The sequence below is a fragment of the Pteropus medius genome, unplaced genomic scaffold, assembly GCF_902729225.1.
Source record: "Pteropus medius unplaced genomic scaffold, Ma_sr-lr_union100, whole genome shotgun sequence".
Taxonomy (NCBI): domain Eukaryota; kingdom Metazoa; phylum Chordata; class Mammalia; order Chiroptera; family Pteropodidae; genus Pteropus; species Pteropus medius.
In genome coordinates this window covers 14850870-14872095 of record NW_024349803.1, presented here as the reverse complement: position 1 = coordinate 14872095, position 21226 = coordinate 14850870, and the positions used below count along the sequence as shown (strand labels likewise).

The following is a 21226-nucleotide window of genomic DNA, read 5'->3' as shown; positions in this document are numbered from 1 at the left end:
ACCCCAATGCCCCGCCTGTAAACTGGGAAACCGCCCCGAATTCTAAATCCGAAATAATGGCCTAATAATTCCATTTTAAAACACGCCACATAATATTCTGGAATAAAAGATTATTACTTTCAGAAACGGAAGTGGAATTGGAGAGCTCCAGACCATGGTGGTATGACTGCTAAAGGAACCACTGTTCACGAAATCACAGTATGCGTGAGAAGTGAGGCCTGGAACTTTCTTTCAAAAGGAGAGAAAACCCGAGTAACGAAAGCTGCAAAGACTTGTAAGCAGTCTCAGGGAAATCTGAGGTTGTCTGTATGTGTCGGGTGCAGTGGATGGGGGTTGGGAGGGAGGAATATTCTTTGCCTTCTCCTGGACAAATACAATGTAAACATAAAGATTATGGCATATGGAACTTTAAAATACAAAAAAAAAAAAAAAAAAGGCAAATTAAAAGGTGGGGTTTTTTTTTCATTGCTGAAGGCCTAAAATTAAAATTCATAGCTGTGGCACATATAAATCAGTTTGACCCATACAATCAAATTTTCCTTAAAATATGGCTGAAACCCTCCTCCTCTGCCATGACAATCGGCATAAAATTCAATATTTCCACTGATAAGTGCTCTGAGGGGGGATGGCCACGTGTGTGTGCAGACAGCACCTAGCCTTTCTGGGCTCGGGGCTGGGGCTCAGCTTAGCTCAGAGTGCACGATGGGGAGCTCCGTTCTCTGCTGTAGAAGAAACATTTCTGGTAAACCGGGAAGGCAAAACCAGAAACCACTATGGTCTCTTACTCACCTGGCCAGATGCCTTTCAAAACCTCTGCTTCCCCAGGATCTGGGCCCCAAGGTGCTTCTCCTTGCTCCAGCTGGGAGATCAGAACAGGTTTGGGGAATGGAAATGCTACTCCAACAAGAAGACAAGACAGACAAGTTGAGGGAGACATCCAGAGACATTCCTGAGATTTCTTGGGCCACCCCATAATGAACTAGCTGGAGAGAGGAGAGAAATGGAGACCCAGGAGCAGCCAGGGGTTCTGAGGGAGGGCTCCGAACTGCTCCAAGGGAAGGAGCAGGAAGCTGCCATTCTCAGGAAGGAACTGTGGCCTTGCCCCTACTTAGAAGAAAGGAAACCCTCTCAGGACGGATGTATGTACTGCCGTCCTGGGAGACTCGTCCACAAAGGGGAGGGCCACAACCCTAGAACAAAGGGTTGGAGGGACAAAGGGCTCACCTAGGGCATCAAGAAGTCCCTCCCCTCAGGGCCCAGAGCCCCGTCCTCTCCTGGGATGTAAGGAAGTCCAGTTTCAAAACCAAAGGGTACCAGGGATTTCCCCACTGGGCATCTCCAGTGGCTGGCGACTGCAGAACACTCCCAGGAGTCATCAGACCTAAGAGCTACAAGAATCCCCAAAACATCTGCAGAAGCTGTCCAACTTCCACAAAGGGCCAGTGAGAGAGACCTTACCCAGGGAAGCCACATTTGCATAATTCTCCAGCATCACCTCCCTGTACAGGGCCCTCTGTACAGGGTCCAGGCTGGCCCATTGATTCTGGGTGAAGTACACGGCCACGTCCTCAAAAGTCACTGGCTCCTGAAACAACAGGTTCCTGCTCAAGCTCTTGAGTGAGGGGCAGAAGGGGGCAGCCTGAGCTGCAGGGAAGAGATAGACCTTCCAGGCTCCCCGATTCTGAGGCCCTGTGGAAGGTCTGAGCACGCAGCACCCCAGCCAGGGGCCAGCCCTGAGCCAGTGTTCCCACTTCCAAATGTGAAACCCCAACACTCTCCCATCTGCTCAGCTCTGGGGCCCCAATTGTCATCTCAATCTCACAGCCTGGCATCTGGGGCTCTCTGCCTGGTAACTGCATGGACCCCTATGTTCCTAGCTCCTCGGATCTGTCGCTCTGGCACCTCCTACCTTCATGTACTCCATAATCTGGTCACCTTATTTTCTATATGCCAATCCCTGAAAGCAGCTGCCACTCACCCTATCTCCACTCATCTCAAAAGTACACACGCACAGCGCCATCTGTTCCCTGCACCTAGCTTCTCCCTAGTCTTCCCCCAGCATCTTCCACTGTCTGCACAGGAGCCAGCCCTCAAAAATTGTCATGGCATTTTGCAAATTTCTTTTTATACCTTCTTACTTTATGAGAAAGCTATCTCTGCCGAAGGAAACTTGAAGCCTGGCTGTTCCAGACTCTTCTCTGAACCACTTGTCTTCAAAGAAGGTTGGCAATGTCCTGTCTCTGGGCACAGATCCGTCCCACTTGCTAATGTGCACCACTCTCTGCCTCCCCCTGGGGCCACCTCCATCTTTCCCAAGAGTGAAGGGAACTAATAATACTCGTTATTGTCTATCTCCCCCCACCAGAATGTAAGTCTGTGAGGCAAGGATTCTGTTTTGTTCATAACTGGTTTACTAGTACAGAGTACAGTGTCTGGCAGATACTTAATGCTTAATATAAATTTGCTGAAAGAATTAATTTCAAAAATGGTTTGACTACAAATAGAATGTTTTTAAATTTATGAAGAGGATCAGGAAACGACAGCAAACACCACCTTAACAGTAAAACGTCAGAGCACAGCCATTAAAATTGATGGCTGATAATTTACCATGAGCTGAGGTTCTACTTCCTGCAAAAGAGTGGAAAAGGAGCATAAATATAGGAAAGAAATAAACATAAATACTTTTGCTTTGCAGATAAAATAACTAGTCACCCTTCAGTATTGGTTCTAGGACGCCCCACAGACACCAAATCCATGGATGCTCAAGTCCTTTATATAAAATGGCATAGTATTCGCATATAACCTACACACATCCTCTGATATACTTTAAATCATCTCTATATTACTTATAATACCTAATACTATGTAAATGCTATATAAATAGCTGTTACGTTATTTAGGGAATAATGACAAGAAAAAAAGTCTGTATATGTTCAGCACGGCCACCATCACTGTTGGCCTAACTATATAATACACATCAGCAACAATGTAATTAAAAAAAAAAAAATTTTTGATCCACGGTTGGCTGAATATGTGGAGGCAGAACCCACAAATAGAGAGGGTGGACTGTATCTGGCTAAAAATATCCAAGTACCAAGAGAATAAACGAAAAACATTTAAAGCTGCCAAAATAATTCATTAAGTTAGCTAGATATAGGATAAGTAAACAGAAATCATTAGCTTTCCTAGATACCTCCATAAACAATTAGAAGATGGGAGAATATAAGATACCATTCATATAAAAATAGCTAAGAACAGACCTGACAAAAATGTGGAAGACCAAGATGAAGAAAACTACGTGTTTATTACAATAAATAAAAGAACCGAATAAACTGGAACACACGGTGTTTCTGAATGGAAAGAATCAAATTTGTAAAAAGTCAATTACCTCCAATTTTATCTATGAATTCAAAAAAAATCCATCCCCCTCTTCCAAAAGAGAAAAGAAAAGAAAAACCAGTGAGATTTGTACAGGAGTAGCAGATCATTTAAAGTCACTAAAAAGCGTGACAGACTAGCCAAGAATGTTTTGAAGAAAAAAAATTTTTTGAAAGAAAAAATGAGGGGGAAAAAACCCTACCTTAAAAGGACAATACTTTGAGAAAATGAGAAGACAAGGCATGGACAAAGAGAAAATATTTGAAAAGACAGGTCTGATAAAGGACTGTTATCCAAAGTATACAAAGAACTCTTAAAACTCAATAATAAAGCAAACAACCCAATTAAAAAATGGGCAAAATACCTGAACAGGTATCTCATCAAAGAAGATATACAAATAGGTAAATAAAAAGATGCTTTACATCATGTCATCAGGAAAATTCAAATTATAACAATGAGAAAGCACAACACGAACAACACCAAATGCTGGTGAGGATGGGGAACAACAGGAACTCTCAGTCATTGCTGACGGGAATGCAAAACAGCACAGCCACTTTGGGAGACAGTTTGGTGGTTTCTTACAAAACTAAATATACTCTTACCATATGATCCAGTAATCATGCTCCTTGGGATCTTCCCGAATGACTTGAAAACTTATGTCCATACAAAAACCTGCACACAGATGTTTACAGCAGCTTTATTCATAATTGCCAAAAACTTGGAAGCAACCATGATGTCCTTAGTAGGTGAAGGGATAAACTGTGGTTCATTCAGACAATGCCATGCTATTTAGTGCTAAAACGAAATAGGCTACCGAGCCATGAAAAGTCATGGAGGAACCTTGAATGAAATGACTAATTGAAAGAAAACAATCATACATTGTATGATTCCAACTCTATGACATTCTGGAAAAGGCAAAACCATGTAGATAGCTAAAAAGATTAATGGTTGCCAGGGAGGGCGGGATGAATAGGCAGAGCACAGAGGATTTTCAGGGCTGTGAAAACACTCTGTATGATACTATTATAATGAATATTTGTCATTACACATTTGAACCAATAGAATATAGAACATCAAGAGTGAATCCTACTGTAGACTATGACCCGTGGGTGATTATGATGTATCAATGTAGGTTCATCAATTTTAACTAAGGTACCACTCTGATGGGGGATGTTGCTAATGGGGGAGGCATGTGCAGAGGCAGGAAGCATATAAGAACTCTGTTTATCTGCTCAATTTTGCTATGAACCTAAAACTTCTCTGAAAAATAAAATCTACTTTAAAAAAAGGACAATACTTAATCTCTTACCTTGTCTGCAATATGCAACGAATGGACTAACACCCTTCCACAACCAACTCACCACTAAGCACTGGAAAACCATTTTAATGTATAAACCCAACCATGTCACCTACCCTGCTTAAAATCCTTTAGTGCCTTCCCAATGAACCAAGAAGAGAAACCAGTCTTCACAGTGACCTACAAGACATGTACCTACTTCTCCTGCCTCACACTAAACGACTTTCTCTGACCTCTCCCTGTTGCTACAGTATACTCAGCTTTCTCCCCAACTTCAGGGCCTTTGCATTTGCTGTCCTTCTCTCTGGAAAGCTTGCTCTTCAGTAGTTCCCAAGACTGTTTCTATCTCATCCTCGAGGTCTCAAACTCATGTTACCACCTCAGCGAGGGCTTCCCTAACCATTACCTTCAAAAGCAACTTCTGTGAGGTTTCTCAAATTTGAAAAGGTGCATAAGAATCACCTGGAGATCTTGTTACACTAGATTCCTGACCCAGGTATCCCCGTCCCCAGTTTGATTCTGAGTCTAGGGTGGGGCCCAATAATTTGCAATTCTAGTAGGCTCCCAGGTGATGAGAATGCTGCCTGTGGGCCACACTCTTGAAAAGCACTGTACTTTAGCAACATTTAACTATGGTTTTAACTTGTTTACAGACTATTTTGCTAAAATTACCCTCCATGAGAAAAAAGAACTTGTCTGCATTATTCAACACTATGCGCCTAGCATTTATAAAGTGCCTATGGAAAGAATATGGTCTCTCTGGGATACAACTACAATTTGTAGGGCAATCTCTTCGATGAAGAATTTCTCCGATCTCAGCAGATCACTTCGCTTTGCAGAACATGATCTGGATCTCCCCATTCAGGGAGAATTTCTTGGCTAGGGTCTCCTCTTTTCCACTTAAACCTGCACATCCGAATTCATCACTCTCTGTACACAAAACGCTTACTTCCTCCACCATGTATTTACAGCCATAGTCCTGGGGATAGACTCAAAGAGGAAACCAGAGTCTGGCCAAGTTAGGCTTTCTTGGTCCTTTCCTGATTATCTGATAGCTAATGTAATTTAAAGAAGACGGAAAGGAAGCTCAGCTCACCTGAGGCCAAGTTCTTTGGAGCATGGCTGATGTCCCCTGGCTTCGTGCACTGTCTTCTGGGTTTGGAAAAGCAAGAACCTCAGAAGCTAAGAGAAGAAGAGCCGTGAGTGCAATGGGCCCTGTCCTGCATCACCCACGACCGCCTGCGGCCTTCCCAGCCTCCTCATTCCCGGCGCTGCTGGGAGACTCCATCAGCCCCCAACCTTCTCATGAATTGCTGTCTGGCCTTCAGGACAATCCTCCATCTGCCTGCCAAGTCCAAGAGTGTTCCTGAACCCATTCGCACAGGGTGCACTGAAGGATCCAAGACGAACCCTTTCCCTACAGTGATGGGTCTGAACGAACCTAAAAACCTAAAAGACCTTATAGGGACCATGACATTGACCCAAAGAAGGTGTCTATGGAGTGGAGGGACCGGGGTGGCTGGATGCGGATTAAGAGTAAAATACTCAGCATTCCAGTGGGGGATGCTGACCGCAGACCACTCGGGGAACTCCACCAAGGGAAGCGGGAGACCGCAAACACAGAAACGTCAGTACCGGAACGGGCGGCTGTTAGGCCACATTCTTTAGGGTAGAAAAGAGGGTCAGGCCTCGGTGGGCAGGGGGCTGGACGAAAGCTCTAGAAGGTCGTGCAGCCACCTCGGGCGGCTTCTGAGAGGCCCAGATGCCGGAGCTCCGGGTCAGAGAGGGGCGAGCCACCACTGGGACCGAGTTCAGGGGAGGGGGTGCTGACGAGACGCCAGGGAAAACGAGGAGGCAGGCACTGGGCGGACCTGACACGTAGAACTCGCTGAAACCCACACTCTTCCTCTCCGAACCCCGAAAGTCTGGCAGCTAGAAGCTGACGCGGAAGTGAGCGCGCGCGCCCAGCACCCCTCTAGGCCGCCCGGAGGCCGCATCTCGGTGGTCCCCGCGGCTCGGCCCCACGTGACTGGGCCCGCCGTGCGGAAGGGGCGCGGTGGTGGGCGGGCTGCTGCCTGCGTCCTCACTGGCGCTCGCAGAATGCCTGGCGGTTGGAACCGACTCGGGACGCGTGGGTCATGGCACAGATGTAGCTTCGCTCTGCTCAGACCTCAGCCTCTGGGCCCGGGTGAGGCCCCAGTTAACCGACTGCAGCCCAGCTGTCGGCCGCCTTTACTTCGTGGGTCACCTGGGCTGTGCAGGTGTGGGGAGAATGGCCCCTGTTGTGTCATCTCTTAGATGCCCAAGCTAAAGATCCTGCTTGAGTCCTAAGCTGGGCAGCCCTTGGCAAAACCATGGTTTCCACCTGCCTTTTTAAAGCCCTCTTCTTCCCATGACTTGGACGTGTGGGGGGCTTTTGGGGGCAAATTCATTTAACAACCAAAATAATGGTGACTAAGGTTGCCATGCATCTTGTATATACAGGACATGCCCTGTAGTAAATGGTTTCGCCCTGTATTGACTTTGGCAAGACGCCCTAAATGTCCTGTGTTTAGCTTTTTACAATAAATTACTAAAATTCTGTAATTTTGACTTTTTTTTTTCCTTTGGCCTGGTCATCTGCGCCAATAACTTAAATGCAACGCTGGCTGAAAAAAAAAATCATACCTCCACAAATAAGATCTGGATAACCTCTTACAGTCTCCTGCAGTTTTAATGGAAAAAAAAAAAAACCATTAAAAGTACTTGTTTTTCTATATTCAAGAAAGGAAAAGACTGTTCTTTGACCGAAGTCTCCAAGTTACAAACAAGTAACTAACTGCCCTTAATTGACATAACTTGCATGCTATGAAAACCCGCAAGTGACAGCCTCACTTTGGTGACCCCCAGTAACTATGTTTCTGAAAGTTAGCAAATCATTGGCAACTCCAAGTTTCTGAATGTGAGCCATCAATGACAAATGCCCTCGATAGTCAGCGAATCAGTGATAGTCCCGCCCCCTAGACAACAGCCAATTAGCAAGTGCCTCACTGCAGTGACCATGCTTCTGAAAGACACTGAGTCAACAGTAGCCTTACTGCAGCGACCACTTCTTGGCAGGGTGGTTGCCAACATGTACAGACTTTTACTTTTGACCACTCTGATACGATTGCTGAACACAGTTTCAGATCTATGGCTCTTACTCACCCAGCGCTCCAAAGTTACGAAGGGAAATTGGCCTAGAAGATAGAATGACCCTGGATATCTGGCTCTATTATAGGAGTTTGTTGCTCCTTTCACAGGAATGAGACGTAATAAAGAAGTCCTATCGTGAAGAGTATGTTGAGTGTCTATGGCTGCATAACAAATCACCCCACAACTTTGTGGCTGTAAACAATACATGTTCTCTCTCAAAGTTTCTGTGAATCAGGAATTCAGGAGTGGCTTGGCTGGATGGTACTGACTTAGGACCTTTCGTGACTTTCCAACAGGTGTCACCTGGGACTGCACCCAGCTGAAAGTTTGCCTGAAGCTAGAGGATCTGCTTCCAAGTTAGCTCACGCACATAGCTAGCAAGTTGTTGCGGGTTATTGGTGTGACACCAATAACCTTTCCACGGTCCCTTTCCACATGGCTATCTTCACATGGCTGAGCATCCTCACAACATGGCAATGGGCTTCCAACCAAGGTAAGCAATCCAAGGAGCCAAGGCTAGCTGCAGTGTCATTTATGATCTAGCTTTGGAAGCTATGCAGCATCATTACCCCAATATACTCTCCTCACAGGCCAGTCATGATTCAATGTTGGGCAAGATGCACAAAGGCATGAATGCCAGGATGGGAATCACTGGGGACCTATGTGGAGGCTGCCTAACCCAGAAGTTTTAGCTACCACAGAAACAGTCCACTTTATAAAACCTATATTTTTATTGTAAAGTTTACGCAAAGCAGTCATTTTAAATAGAAGAATTAGATTTCCAGAAACAATAGCATAAGGACTTATATTTGCATATATTTCTCTAAACCTATCAAACAGCTAGAGAGACGGGCACACATATATGGATGCACATATGCATACACACATATATATCACAAACTCTAAAGAATATCAGCCAGCTATTACAATTAGAACTAACCTGAAAGGGACATGCAGTTCCTCTATTTGGTATTATGGTGCGGGGAGAAGAAATCAGAAAACTTTGGTAGGCCCAAATAAAAGCCCCAGATTGGGAGGATGACTCGAATCCTGGGAGGTCAGAGAAGAAAAGTGGGAGTATGCTACAAGGAGCCCATGCATGCTTCCCCAGAAGAGCCTCACCAGAGGGATAGTACAGGTAGTGCTGACATAGAGGCAGCTACCTGGCAAGGAGAATCAGAAGAGGTGGGAAACTTTAGGCTTTGCAGCTGTTAAGGAATGTGCTCAGGTATCAGCAAAATTAAAGTCTGGAATTGGATGTCCCCCACCTAGCCAATGTCGGAGAGACTGGCTCTCCCTAAAAACACACTATTCCTAGCCACTAACCAGTGCAATAAGGCAGGAAAAGAAAGACTATGCATCCAGAATTGGAAAGGAAGAACTAAAATAATTATTTGTGAACATGATTCTCAATGTTACAAAATCCTCTGGAATCTATAAAATGTTACTAGAACTAATGAGTTGTGCAAGGTTGCAGTCTACAAGGTGAAAATACAAAAATCGATTATATTTCCATATACCATCAATGAAAATCAGAAATTTACTATTTATAATAGCATCTAAAGTACAAAATATTTAGACATAAATCTGAGAAAAGGTGTGAAAGACCTATAAAGTAAAACTCTGAAAACACTGCTAAGAGGAATTAAATATCTAAATGGAGACATTTATAATGTTCATGAGTCAAAAGACTCTATAGTTACAATGTCAATTATTCCAAAATTGATCTATAGTCAGTAAAATCTCACTCAAAACCCCTGTATGTTTTGTAGAAATCAGCAATTTGATCCTAAAATTCACAGAGAAATGCAAGGACCTAGAATGGCCAAAACCACTTTGGCAAAACACAAAGTAGGAAGTCTGATACTATATGACTCCAATGCTTAGAAATACTACAGTAATTAGGAATTTGTTACTGGCATCAAGGTAGACAAATAGATCAATGAAGCAATACAGACTCTAGAACAGGCCCACCACACAAATATGGACAACTGATTTGCGAGAGTGGTGCAAAGGGAATTCAGTGGAGAAGGAATCATGTTTTCAAAAAGTGGTGCTACAGTATATTACCCATTTTAAAAGGAAGGGAGGGAGAGGAGGAGGGAGGGATTCAGATCCATACCTCACACCCTTTACAAAATTTAACTGAAAACAGATGACAGATATACATGTAAAATCTAAAACTATAAAAATTCCAAAAGAAAATATAGAAAAAAGCCTTTGTAAACTTGGGTAAGGCAAAAATTTCTTAAATATGACACCAAAGGCATAATCTATACAAGAACAAACTGAATAAATTGGACCTCATTGGTATTAAAATCTTCTATTCTTCCAAAAATACTGTTAAGAGTATGAAAAGAGAAACTACAAGCTGGGAGAGAATATTTGGAAATCACATCGATTAAAAAGACCTCCCAAAGACCAATAAAAAGAAAACCCAATTAAAACATAGGCAGAAAATATGAACAGATATTTTACCAAAGACGACATAATGGAAGGCAAGTAAGTACATGAAAAATATACTCACACCATTAGACAACATGGAAATACAAATTAAAACCTAAATAAGATAGCATTACACACTTATTAGAATAGTTAAAATTAAAAGGACTAACAATATTGAGAGTCGGCAAAGTCATATTAGAAGAACTCACACAATGCTGGTGGGAATGTTTTTAAAATGGCACGACTTCGTAGAACAGTTTTGAAGATTCTTAAAATTAAATATACACACCTACCTTATGACCTAGCCATTCCACTCCTGGTATTTACCAAGATAAATAAAAGCATACACACTTACAGACTTGGACACAAATGTTCATGGTAGTTTTATTTGTAAAAGCAAGAAACTGAAAACGACCCAAGTGGCCATCAGGAGAAGAGTGGACAAATTGTGGTATAGCCATAGTAGAATACTACTCAACAAAAAATAAAAATAAAAATAAATGAACGTATTGCAACATGGGTGAATAAATTGACGTATGCAACATGGGTGAATCTCAAAATAATTATGCTGAGTGAGACACCAGACCAAAGAGAAGAGTACATATAAAGTGATAACATTTATATAAAATCTTAGAAAAGGAAAACTAATCCGAAGTGACAAGAAGCAGGTCAGTAGCGGCCTGTTAGGAAAGGGGGAGGTGATGCTGCACATTGCCTTCAAGGGACAAGCAGTTTTCTGATCAGGCAAGATATCAGAAAGAGGGAGAATGATCCAGGGTGAAGGGGACTCTGTGCCCATGGAACTGCCCCTCTGTCTCTGGTGAAAGACGTAGAAAAGCTGAGTGGAGGGCCCTGCTGGGGGCTCCAGGACGCACGGAGGCAGGGTGAAGGCAGACACCTGCTGTGAGAGACCAGGCTCACGGAACCAGACACGGGGGTGACGTGATCACCGGGCAGACAAGAGCAGGTGCTGGACTGTGTACTTGGGGCGCAGAGAAAGCGTGGGAACCAGCGACCTTCTCTTGGGAAAGAGCCGCACCGGCTCAGCCGGAAGCGCATACACCGTTTTCCCCTCCTCTCTAGGAACCCGGGAAGCCATTCATCTCTGTGGTTCCCCATCCCAGCCGCCGAGGCAGCTCTAGTTACGCAGACCCAAGGTTGCGGGCCCCAGGCGCCGGTTCCCCCCAATCCTCATCCCCCCACTCCCCACCCCCCCACACCTGGTAGCACCTCTGGGGGCTGTCGGCCGGCCAGCTAGGCCACAGAATAGTTACAACCCTGGGGATTATGCAGGCTTTTCTGGTGTTTGCCATCACGGGCTGTCCCTCCAGTTACTGCGTGGAGGCAGTTGCTTCACACACATGTGCCAAAGCTTCGTGGGTTCTGTAGCTGCGCCGTAGTGGGAAGATTGGAAGAGGGGGTCCAATCACTTTAACGGCTGAATGCATACCAGTGTAGAGCATCAACTATTAGGTGCTGTTTCCTTGTCTGTCAAATGGGTATGATGGTGGTACCCTGTCGAGGGTTAATTAAATGACTTAATGGACTGGCAAAGTATTTACAGTGGTGCCTGGCATACAATAAGTACTTGTGAGTTTGTTTTCCAATTATGTAATTTGCTTTCGAAGATACAAAAGGATCTCCAATAATTGGCACGGTTTAGGGGAGCGTCATTAACAGCCATTAACAGCCTTACAGCTCTTTCCCACCCTGTATGGTGTGGGGTAGCGCCTTGTCCCAGGCCTTGCCTGGAGACATTTCAGTTAATGACCCAGCAGCCTGTTCAGTGAATACTGGGTCCTCGATATTAAGTTAAATGTTTCATACCTTGAGATGAGCATTCTGGAGGCTCCTCCTTTGCCAGTCTTCAGAACCACTCCATCTTTGAAGACTTGTCAGGGCACCCCACTACATAGCTAGGCCTGCCAATGGGACAGCCACCATGATTTGCCTTCATTCCATATTTGCGATCCAAGCAAATGTCTCCACCCTACCCTAAGCTCATCTTGGAAGGTGCCAGTGTAGGAAGACTTTTATCTTGAGGGCTCCAAGTCTCTGGAGAACAGCTTCAGAGCCATGGCTTATACTCACACATACATACACTCACACACACAAAAAACCGAAATGGAAACAAGAGTTTCACAAAACAATGTCTTTAATAAGTGTGGTGCACTTATGACAGATTTTAGACTATTTTTAGATATTTTGGTCTATTTCATTTAAGTCTAATACAGTCTGGTCTAATTTTTAAATGCTGAGCACAGCTCATTGATGAGTTGCAACCCAGAGTTTAAAAAACAGGGTTTGAGATTCTCGAGAACAATGGTCCTCCAAGTGTGGCCCCTGGCCATCATCTGGGAACTTGTCAGAAAAGCAAAGTCTTGGGCCTCATCCCAGTCCCGCTGAATTAAAATCTCTGGAGGTGGTGTCCAGCAGTCTGTGTTTTAACAAGCCTCGCGAGCGAGTCTGAGGCACACTAGAGTTGAAATCCACTGATCTAGAAACTAAAAAAGGCATTTGGAGGCTGTTCTTTTAGTTTTGTAAGGCTGCACTGTCCGATAAGGTGGCCCCTAGCCACATGTGGCTATTTAAATTTAAGATAATTAAAATAAAACAAAACAAAAAAAATCTAGTTCCTCCATGGCACTGGCCAAATTTTGAGCGCTCACGTGGCTTATGGCTACTGTACTGGACAGCGCAGTTGTGTAGTGCTTCTATCACTATAGAAAGTTCTATTGGACAATGCTGTTTTTAAGCCTTTGGCAGGCTAAACAGAAAATGTGCACCTGTGGCAATGGGAACCACGGCTGTGGGCAGACTGTGGGAAAGGTTTTCATTCATATGACCTGAAGTGCTGGAGTCAACCTAAAGAGACTGACTCAGACAGAAGTAGGGGCGATGAGAAAGGAGGCTGTGAATAGCATTAAGGACTGAGAGAGCTGGAGAACAGGGCCACATGAATGAGAAGGGCTACATGCCAGATCTCAGGATGGTTCTCTACATTTATCACAGTTCAGTATCTTTCATTCATTCCCAATAAATAAGCAGGCCTTCTCTCAAAAGCTAATTTATAATTTAGTGTTGAGGAATTCATAAAAGATTGCATTAGAGATACAGTTTCATATATATACACACATAAAAAATGTTCTTATAGAAACGAGTTCTTACTATATTGTGATTATATTCCTAAACTGACCGACAGAAGCGTATTTTCACTATAAAGTGTTTGAAATCTTTTAGCTTGACAAAGAAAAATGACAGAAAATGAAATGTTTGGACTCGTCTTCTCCAGTTTGGGACTAAAATCTAGTGAGGGACACTTTTCCGAATAAGAGTAACCAGTTTCATTCCCACAAACCCCGTATAACGGAAGAAAAACCGTGCTCATGTTAAGTCCTTAAAAGACAGGAGAAAGCAAAGCTGGAGAGGAACCTGGTGGCTTCTCCTGCTTACCTATGCAGACATCTCTCAGGACCTCCCTGCCGATGGCTGTCCAGGGATCCAGGCCCTGTGGTGCTTCCCCGTGCTCCAGCTGGAATATCAGATCTGGTTTGGGGAACGGAAATGCTGCTGAAGAAGAAAGAAAAGGAACAGGAAGCTGAGGAGAGGCCCTCCCGATCCCTCTTACTCCACCCTCTGCTTTGCCAGGTGAAGAAAGAAGTGGACGTCCCAGGAGACCAAGTGTGGAAAGAATCTGGGGATCGAAGGAAGGCTCCAACTGTTTTGCTCAGGAGGAAGCTTATTCCAGCTCTATCTGAGAAGACAGAAAGCTCCCACTGTCATTGGCGGTGTGTACATGGGGGTCTAGGAGACCACACTCTCAGAGGAGAAGGGTCTGGAATGGTGGAGGGATGGAGGTGGGCCACTGGGAACCTTCTCAGTTCTCTGTGTCTAGAGCAAAGCCTCTCTCAGGAAAGTCCCCACCAGGAAACAGGGCAGAGGGAAGTCTTGTTTAAACCAAAGTGAACCTAGATCGTTCTCCAGCAGCTACTCCTGCAACTGGGGATTACGGAGCTCTGCACCTGGAGTGTCAATCCCGGTGGTGTTAGAGGTTCCAGATCTGCTAAGGAGGAAGCCATGAGCCCAAAGCACAGAAGCTGAGTTTCAGAGAGAGGAGGACCTGACCAAGGAAGTTATTTTGTGTAATTCTCCAGCATCACCTACCTCCCTGTACAGATCTCTCTGCACAGGGCTCCTGCTGGCCCATTCATGCTGGGTGAAGTACATGGCCTCATCCTCAGAGGTCACTGGCTCCTGAAACAATAGGTTTGTGCCCAAGGAAAGGGACAAATTTACTGGAGTCCGTGGCTCTGAGCCCCATGGAAGGTTAGTGCCGGCACGGAGAGCCACACGGCATCTCAGTCACAAGCCACCCTCAGCCAACATTACCATTTTCAATATGCACACCTCAGAAGGTCCAATACTGCCACCCCAAGTACACAGTCCAGCACCTGCTCTTGTCTGCCCGGTGAATACGTCAACCCCGTGTCTGGTTCCGTGAGCCTGGTCTCTCACAGCAGGTGTCTGCCTTCACCCTGCCTCCGTGCGTCCTGGAGCCCCCAGCAGGGCCCTCCACTCAGCTTTTCTACGTCTTTCACCAGAGACAGAGGGGCAGTTCCATGGGCACAGAGTCCCCTTCACCCTGGATCATTCTCCCTCTTTCTGATATCTTGCCTGATCAGAAAGCTGCTTGTCCCTTGAAGGCAATGTGCAGCATCACCTCCCCCTTTCCTAACAGACCTGACTCCAGGGACAGGATGGCAGTCTCCATCCTTGAGCTACCCCTGGTCACCTAAACTCAGTCCGCCTGCCAGTGCTGCCCTCTTCACCAGGTGTGTGTCTTTCTGCCTCCTGCCAGGGCCATTTCCACCTCCTCAAAGGAGAAGGAAACCATCACAGACTGTTTAGACCTTTGTGCCTCATCCTGTGTCAGTTACTTTTATATCAATTCACTTAATCATTAGAACACATCTGTGAAGTAATCATTATTTTTCCCATTTTTAGATGGCAATCAGCAATATTAAGCACTTTCAAATAAACAAAAGGGAGTCCTCTTTATCTGAGTATTTATCCCAAGGCTGTATAAGGAAGCAAAAATTTCAAATGAAATAACCACTTATATAACTCAGTCCACTGTAACGTCTCTCCCTGACTCACACTGTACCTTATCTGAGTCTGTCATGTCAACTACATTCTCCCTGTGCTTAGTCCCTACGGGTGGAAGAAATAACTACAGAAGCACTAGAGGCTTTGCAGCCATCATCGCAAGGACTGGTTCAGACAAGAATCATCAAGGGATGCTAAACGTAAGAGGAAATTTTGATGAGGAGCAGGATATTTGCACGACCTCAAATGATTCCCCATAGATGTCTTATTATTTGCAAGGCGGGAAATAGTAACTATACAGTGAAGAAATCAGAAATCAGCTCGACCAGAAAGTTTTAATGTGGCTTGTGTGACTGAGGAACTGAATTTCTAATTTTAATTAATTTTAACTTAAATAGGCATTTGTAGCTAGCGACTGCCTTACCGGACGGTGGAGAATGGACACTTCGCTGACTCCAAATGTTAATACTCTGTCTTTACTTCCTTCAGAGTCAACAGCTGGGAACAGGACCTGATTTTCTTTCCTCACACTGTGGCTTCCGCCCCGCCACACTTGAGACACCTCTAATTATCAATACTTTGTTTTCTGCCACTTTCAGCTTCTCAACATGCTGCTCCATCTCTGATCACTCCATTTCTGTCCTTTGCTAGCACCTCCTCTTCTCCATTATCAAGCAGGGTTGTTGATCCCCCTACGTGGGAAGCAGGTAACAGGGGCAGCATGGCACAGTGGCAAACAGCACAGACTTTGGAGCTGTGGTTCTCAGCAGGGTGCAGTCTGGCCCACCAGGGGATATGTGGCAATGCCTGGAGATGCTTTTAGTTGTCACCGCCGTGAGGGTGGTGGTAATGCTACTGGCATCTAGTGGGCAGAGGCCAAGGAGGTTGCTTAATGTCCTGCAATGCATGAGATAAGTCCCCCACAACAAAGGATTATTTGGCCCAAAATGTCAACCGTGCCAAGGGTGAAAAACCCTGCTCTAGAGCCAGACTCCTTAGCTTCTAATCCCATCCCTCAAAACCATTTACTGTGTCACCTTAGATGAGACACTTAACTTTTTTGTGCCTCAGCTTCCTCATCTGGAGGGATAACAGTAGTACTATCTGGTAGGGCTCTTGTAAGGATGGAATGAGTTAATATGTATAAAGCACTAAGATATCACCTGGCACGTGGTATAAATCTCAGCACTTAGTACAACCACAGACGAGACTGGGGAAACTTCCTAGAAAATTCCAAATAAATGTTTCTCATAGAGATTGTAGCAAAGACAGTTGCATGCATGTATACATACACACGTGCGCGTGTGCACACACACACGCACATGAGTACAGTTTTTTCCTCCCCTCTTCTTTCTTCCTTAAGAATGGAACCCTAAGTTTTGTCAAGGACCTCTGGAAAGGTGCTTAATAGAGAGCAGGCTCAGCTTAGAGGTTCACCGTTTTTTCTATCATCTCCTCTTCTAGTTGGAACGCACACAATAGCTGGAGACCAAGCGGCCACCTTGGACCTTGAAGTAGCCCTAAGCATGAGAGCCAGTGCTGGGATGGTGGAACAGAAAGATGGAAAGAGCCCAGGCACATGATAATAGTGAAGTGGCCACACTAGTCCTGGACTGCCTTTCCCAGACTTCTTCTGCATGAGAGAGAAGCCTCTATCTTGTTTAAGCCACTGCCAGTTGGGAGTTTCTTAGTGGAACATAATCCTGAGTGACTACTAGGTAAAGCACCAAGAGAGAACAGGTTTGCCCCACAGATGTTTAAACATTTCCTGACTTGGAACTAAGTGTTGAAACAGAAGTGGATGGTCCAATGTTTACAAAAAGGAGCCAAATACACATTGCTCTTAAGTCTCTGGGATGGAGCTTTCTCATTACATGATACATCCATTACGTAATACACCCAGCTTTCTCATTATATGATCTAGGACACTGGAGAAAAATTCAGAGAACTAGTCCTCTACCATTAAGAAAACTCTGGAGAAAGAACTGCCCCTAGTGCTGCATGAATTTGTGCCAACCAAGGATCCAGGCTCTTCCAGAGGTTAAGCAGCAGTCATTGAAGTGGGCTAAAGGCACAGGCTTCAACTCCACTCAGCACTCCTCCAAAAATCCACCACCCTCATCAATCCACACCTTCCAAATGCTGCCAGGTTTGGCTACACTGTACCCTACCTTTGGGGTCTGCGGGGCAAACTCCTCCTGTGAGAATGCCTGTTTAATCTCAGGAGCTGGTCTTCCTGTGTGTGTTGTCATGCAGACTACTACTCCTCAGATTTTAACTTGCCCACGAACTCTCCCAGATATTGTACGAATATCGGTTGCCGAAATCTGGGTGGGGTGCCTGAGCTTCTTTCTAATAAGCCCCCTGGTGAGGCCAAGGACACTAATCTATGCACCATACTAGCAGTGTACATGGATGTAGTCTCACTTCTAGGAGAATTTCTTAGCCTGTGCTTCCCCCCGTTCCCACCCAACCTGACTCTCCCAAATTTACCCACTTCTCCCTCATCGACTGCCCTGACATACTCTATTGATGGATGTCAAACTAGGCATTAGACTGGCCAAGTCAGGCCACTGGTCCTGTAATGGCCTTTCACATCTCTTCTGAATATGGAAAACCGGAAGAAAGCTCTGCTCACCTGGAACCACACTGTCTGGAGCATGGCTGGTGACACCCGGCTTCATGTACTGCCCGCACCCGCCCCCCCGCCCCCTGCTGCAAAAGCAAGAGCCTGAAGAGCTGAGAGAAACGATGTGAGACAGACCCTGTCTCGTCTCCCACACTCGCCGCCTCTTCTTCAGTCTCTCAGCCACTTTCATTGGAAACATATTTCTAGGACACTCTTGATGTCTCAATGCACACTCTAGTAATTCAAGGGGTGCTGCAGCTGCTCCCTTCGTACAAGCTACAACTTTGCCTGTGGGATGGAAATCCCTAGAAGGAACATCTGTGGAGTACGAGTCAAGCAGTGGCTTCGTGGCCTTTAAGAAAATTCCTGGTCCACTATGAACGCATTACTAAGCCATTTGCACTGAATGCATCTAGTGATTACCGCAAAGGCCTAGTGCAAGTTTCTGGAGACAAAGTAGGGTAGCGGGTGTTCCTGGACCAACCACCAACGAAATGCAAGTGGTGTCCTGGCCCCAAGGGGAAAGGGTAAGATGCTCCTCCAGTGGGCGATACTGACGACTCGACAGGGACTTGAGCACTCTAGCCTGGGAAGCTGGCGACCCTCATCACCAGCCCTCACTCTGGGTACCGTGAGGCAGAGGATGTCAGGCTGGAAAGTCAATCTGCTTCTGCCAGCAGGAGGCTGGGCTTGGGTTCTGGGCGCCCCGTGGGCTCCTCCGCAGCATCTGCCACCCAATGCCCAAGCTCCAGGACAGCCAGGGCCAGGCCACCTTGGGGGAGCAGGGCCACCGCTACCAGCTGCCCACCCCAGAGCCCGCAGCCCGGAGGAAAGAGGAGCGGAGGGAGCTCTCAGCACCTCTCTAGGAAGCCCGGAGGCTGGCAACTTCTCCATGGTTCCCCCAAGCCAGACCCCCAAGGATAGCTGGCTCTTCTCAATCTTCCTCTATGGCTTAGCTACCCAAGTTTGACGATCAGTTCAAGGTCTGAGATTCCACATCATACTTCTTGTGATGCTCTGAATTCTGGCTCCCATGCTTAGCAGCAGTAACTTGACCATCTAACAAATTACAGCCCCAGTCTCCAGCTTAATGGCTAATTGACTGGACTGTGACCTAAGATCACGAAGTCTGGGGTCTGTCTGGGTTCAAATTCGGACTCCACCATTTATTCACTGAGTGCCCTTGCGCAAGTAAAACTCTGTGCCTTGATTTTTGAGTTGAGAATGGTAACAGGCTCCAACTCATTCAATGGATTAACTGTCAGTCAATTCATGTAAGACACTGCATATTCTGGTTCTGTACTCTAAGTCAAAATAGTGCTAGTTCTGTCATTGCTGGCATTATTATAGTCATGCACCACTTAAGGATGAAGATACATTCTGAGGAATGAAAAGCCTTGTAGGCCATTCTGTGGCCGTGTGAACATCAGAATGCACTTACACAAACCTAGATGGTCTCGTCTACCATACATCCAGGCTCTAGGGTAGAGCCTTTTGCTCCTAGGCTACGAATCTGTCCAGCATGTTTTTGCACTGAATACTGTAGGCAATTGTAACACAGTGGTATTTACGTATTTAAACATATCTAAACATAGAGAAGATACAGTAAAAATGTATAAACGATAAGTACACCTGTACAGGGCGCTTACCATGAATGGAGCTTGCAGGACTGGGAAGTTCTCTGGGTGAGTCAGTGAGTGTGAACGCCTGGGATGTTACTGTATACTACTGTAGACTTTATAAAGACTGTGCACTTAAGCTACACTAAATTTATAAAATGCAAGAGTGAATAATGCATGAGAAAATGCAATCAAGAGATTCAGTAAAACCAAGGTGTACAAAGCTACTTCCAGCTGAACACGAAATAGTTTTACAGCGAACTTTTTTCCTAACTAGAAAGAATACTGTAAAATAAAAAGTATAGCATAGTAAATACATATATAGCAAGTCAATATTACTTATCAAGTGTTACGTACTGTACATAATTACATGTGCTACAGTTTCATGACTGGCACCTTAGATTTACACCAGCATCACCACAAACATGTGATGTGTTGAGCTATGTTAGGGCAACTAGGATTATCACTAGGTGAGGAATTTTTCAGCTCCACTGTCATCTTACGATCAGTCATACATATGGTCTGTTGTTGACCAGGACGTGGCACGACTGTATTCCTGTGTACATTGCTACTCTCTTTTAACACATTTGTATCTTTCTCCAACCCAGATGTAATAATCATGGCAATAGTGCTGCTCTTTGGCCATGATAGCTTTGAGCTAGACCTGTGTATCAACCTGCCTGTTCATTTCTACTTGGCTATTCCACAAGTTCCTAAAACTCAAAACATTCCAGACTAATCTCATCACCTTTCCCTTTCTGTTCTTCCTGTTCACAGATGAATGGCTTAGTTGGCTGAACAAAGAACCCAACAAATTCTGGTTCCTATCCCTGCATTTCTCAACAGTACCTAGTCCAGAGGTGAGAGCAAGGGCACTAGAGACCCTTAAAGTTCTCTTTTCATATGGTAATGACTGGTGGCTGGGCGCTCCTAAGATGGGAGATGGCCACAGGAACCAACCATGGGATTGGAACTTTCACTATGACCCTTGCAGAGGGGCTGGAGACTGAGCTAACCAATGGACAGTGACTTAATCAACTGTGCCTACATTGAGCAGCCCCCCCGCCCCGCCCACGTCCCCACACACACACACAAACATTTCTAAAGAGGTAAGGCATTCAGAGAGCTTCCAGGTTAGTGAACAAGTCTGGGACTTGCAAATGCCATTCAAAGTGGGGGGAGACCCCTTAGCCTGTAGGGTCTGATGCTAATTCTAGGCAGTCAAAGTTGGGGGGAAAAAAAACCATACATTTGCTGTCAGAAATGTAAGAAATAGTTCATACAACAGCAAAATACTTTCAGACAAGTAAGCAAAGTTTATCACTCCTAAATCCTAACTGGAAGAAAAACTAGAGGATGTAGTCAGTGAAAACTAAAGGTAATTAATAAATCCAAGAGGAAGAGGTGGGACAGTAGTAGCAGTAAACCAAGAAACCAGTGAGTTCACATTAGATTTACTATTAAAGCCTACTAAAGAATAAACATCACCACTGCCACTTAACTGGTCTAGCCCTCTGTCAAGGTGAGGGATACCGCCAAGCTCGATACCACCTCTAACGTTCCCGTTCCGCCTTGTTC

At 45.2% G+C, this 21226-nt stretch overlaps 1 protein-coding gene and 1 long non-coding RNA gene across 3 annotated transcripts; one reads left to right on the top strand and one right to left on the bottom strand.

Annotated features, from left to right (window-relative positions):
• Positions 1-723: 723 nt before the first annotated feature.
• On the bottom strand, positions 724-6622 carry LOC120582195 (zinc finger protein 620). The gene is made up of 5 exons (XM_039837388.1): positions 5975-6622; positions 5772-5857; positions 3981-4050; positions 1459-1585; positions 724-894 (listed from the first exon to the last, which is right to left on the bottom strand). The coding sequence occupies exons 3-5, from the start codon at positions 3981-3983 to the stop codon at positions 782-784; spliced, it is 243 nt and encodes an 80-aa protein (XP_039693322.1). The 5' UTR covers positions 3984-4050; positions 5772-5857; positions 5975-6622; the 3' UTR covers positions 724-781.
• Positions 6623-6691: 69 nt separating this feature from the next.
• On the top strand, positions 6692-20687 carry LOC120582196 (uncharacterized). Of its 2 annotated transcripts, none has more exons than XR_005647489.1 (3): positions 6692-6936; positions 8146-8342; positions 20426-20687. It is a non-coding gene; the product is annotated as an uncharacterized LOC120582196 (long non-coding RNA). The 2 variants fall into 2 exon arrangements; XR_005647488.1 differs by having other exon boundaries at positions 6738-6863.
• Positions 20688-21226: the final 539 nt, after the last annotated feature.

Coding starts and splice junctions, on each gene's coding strand:
- LOC120582195 (XM_039837388.1), bottom strand. Junction 895..1,458: donor TGCAAATGTGGCTTCCCTGG/GTAAGGTCTCTC, acceptor TTGTTGGAGTAG/CATTTCCATTCCCCAAACCT.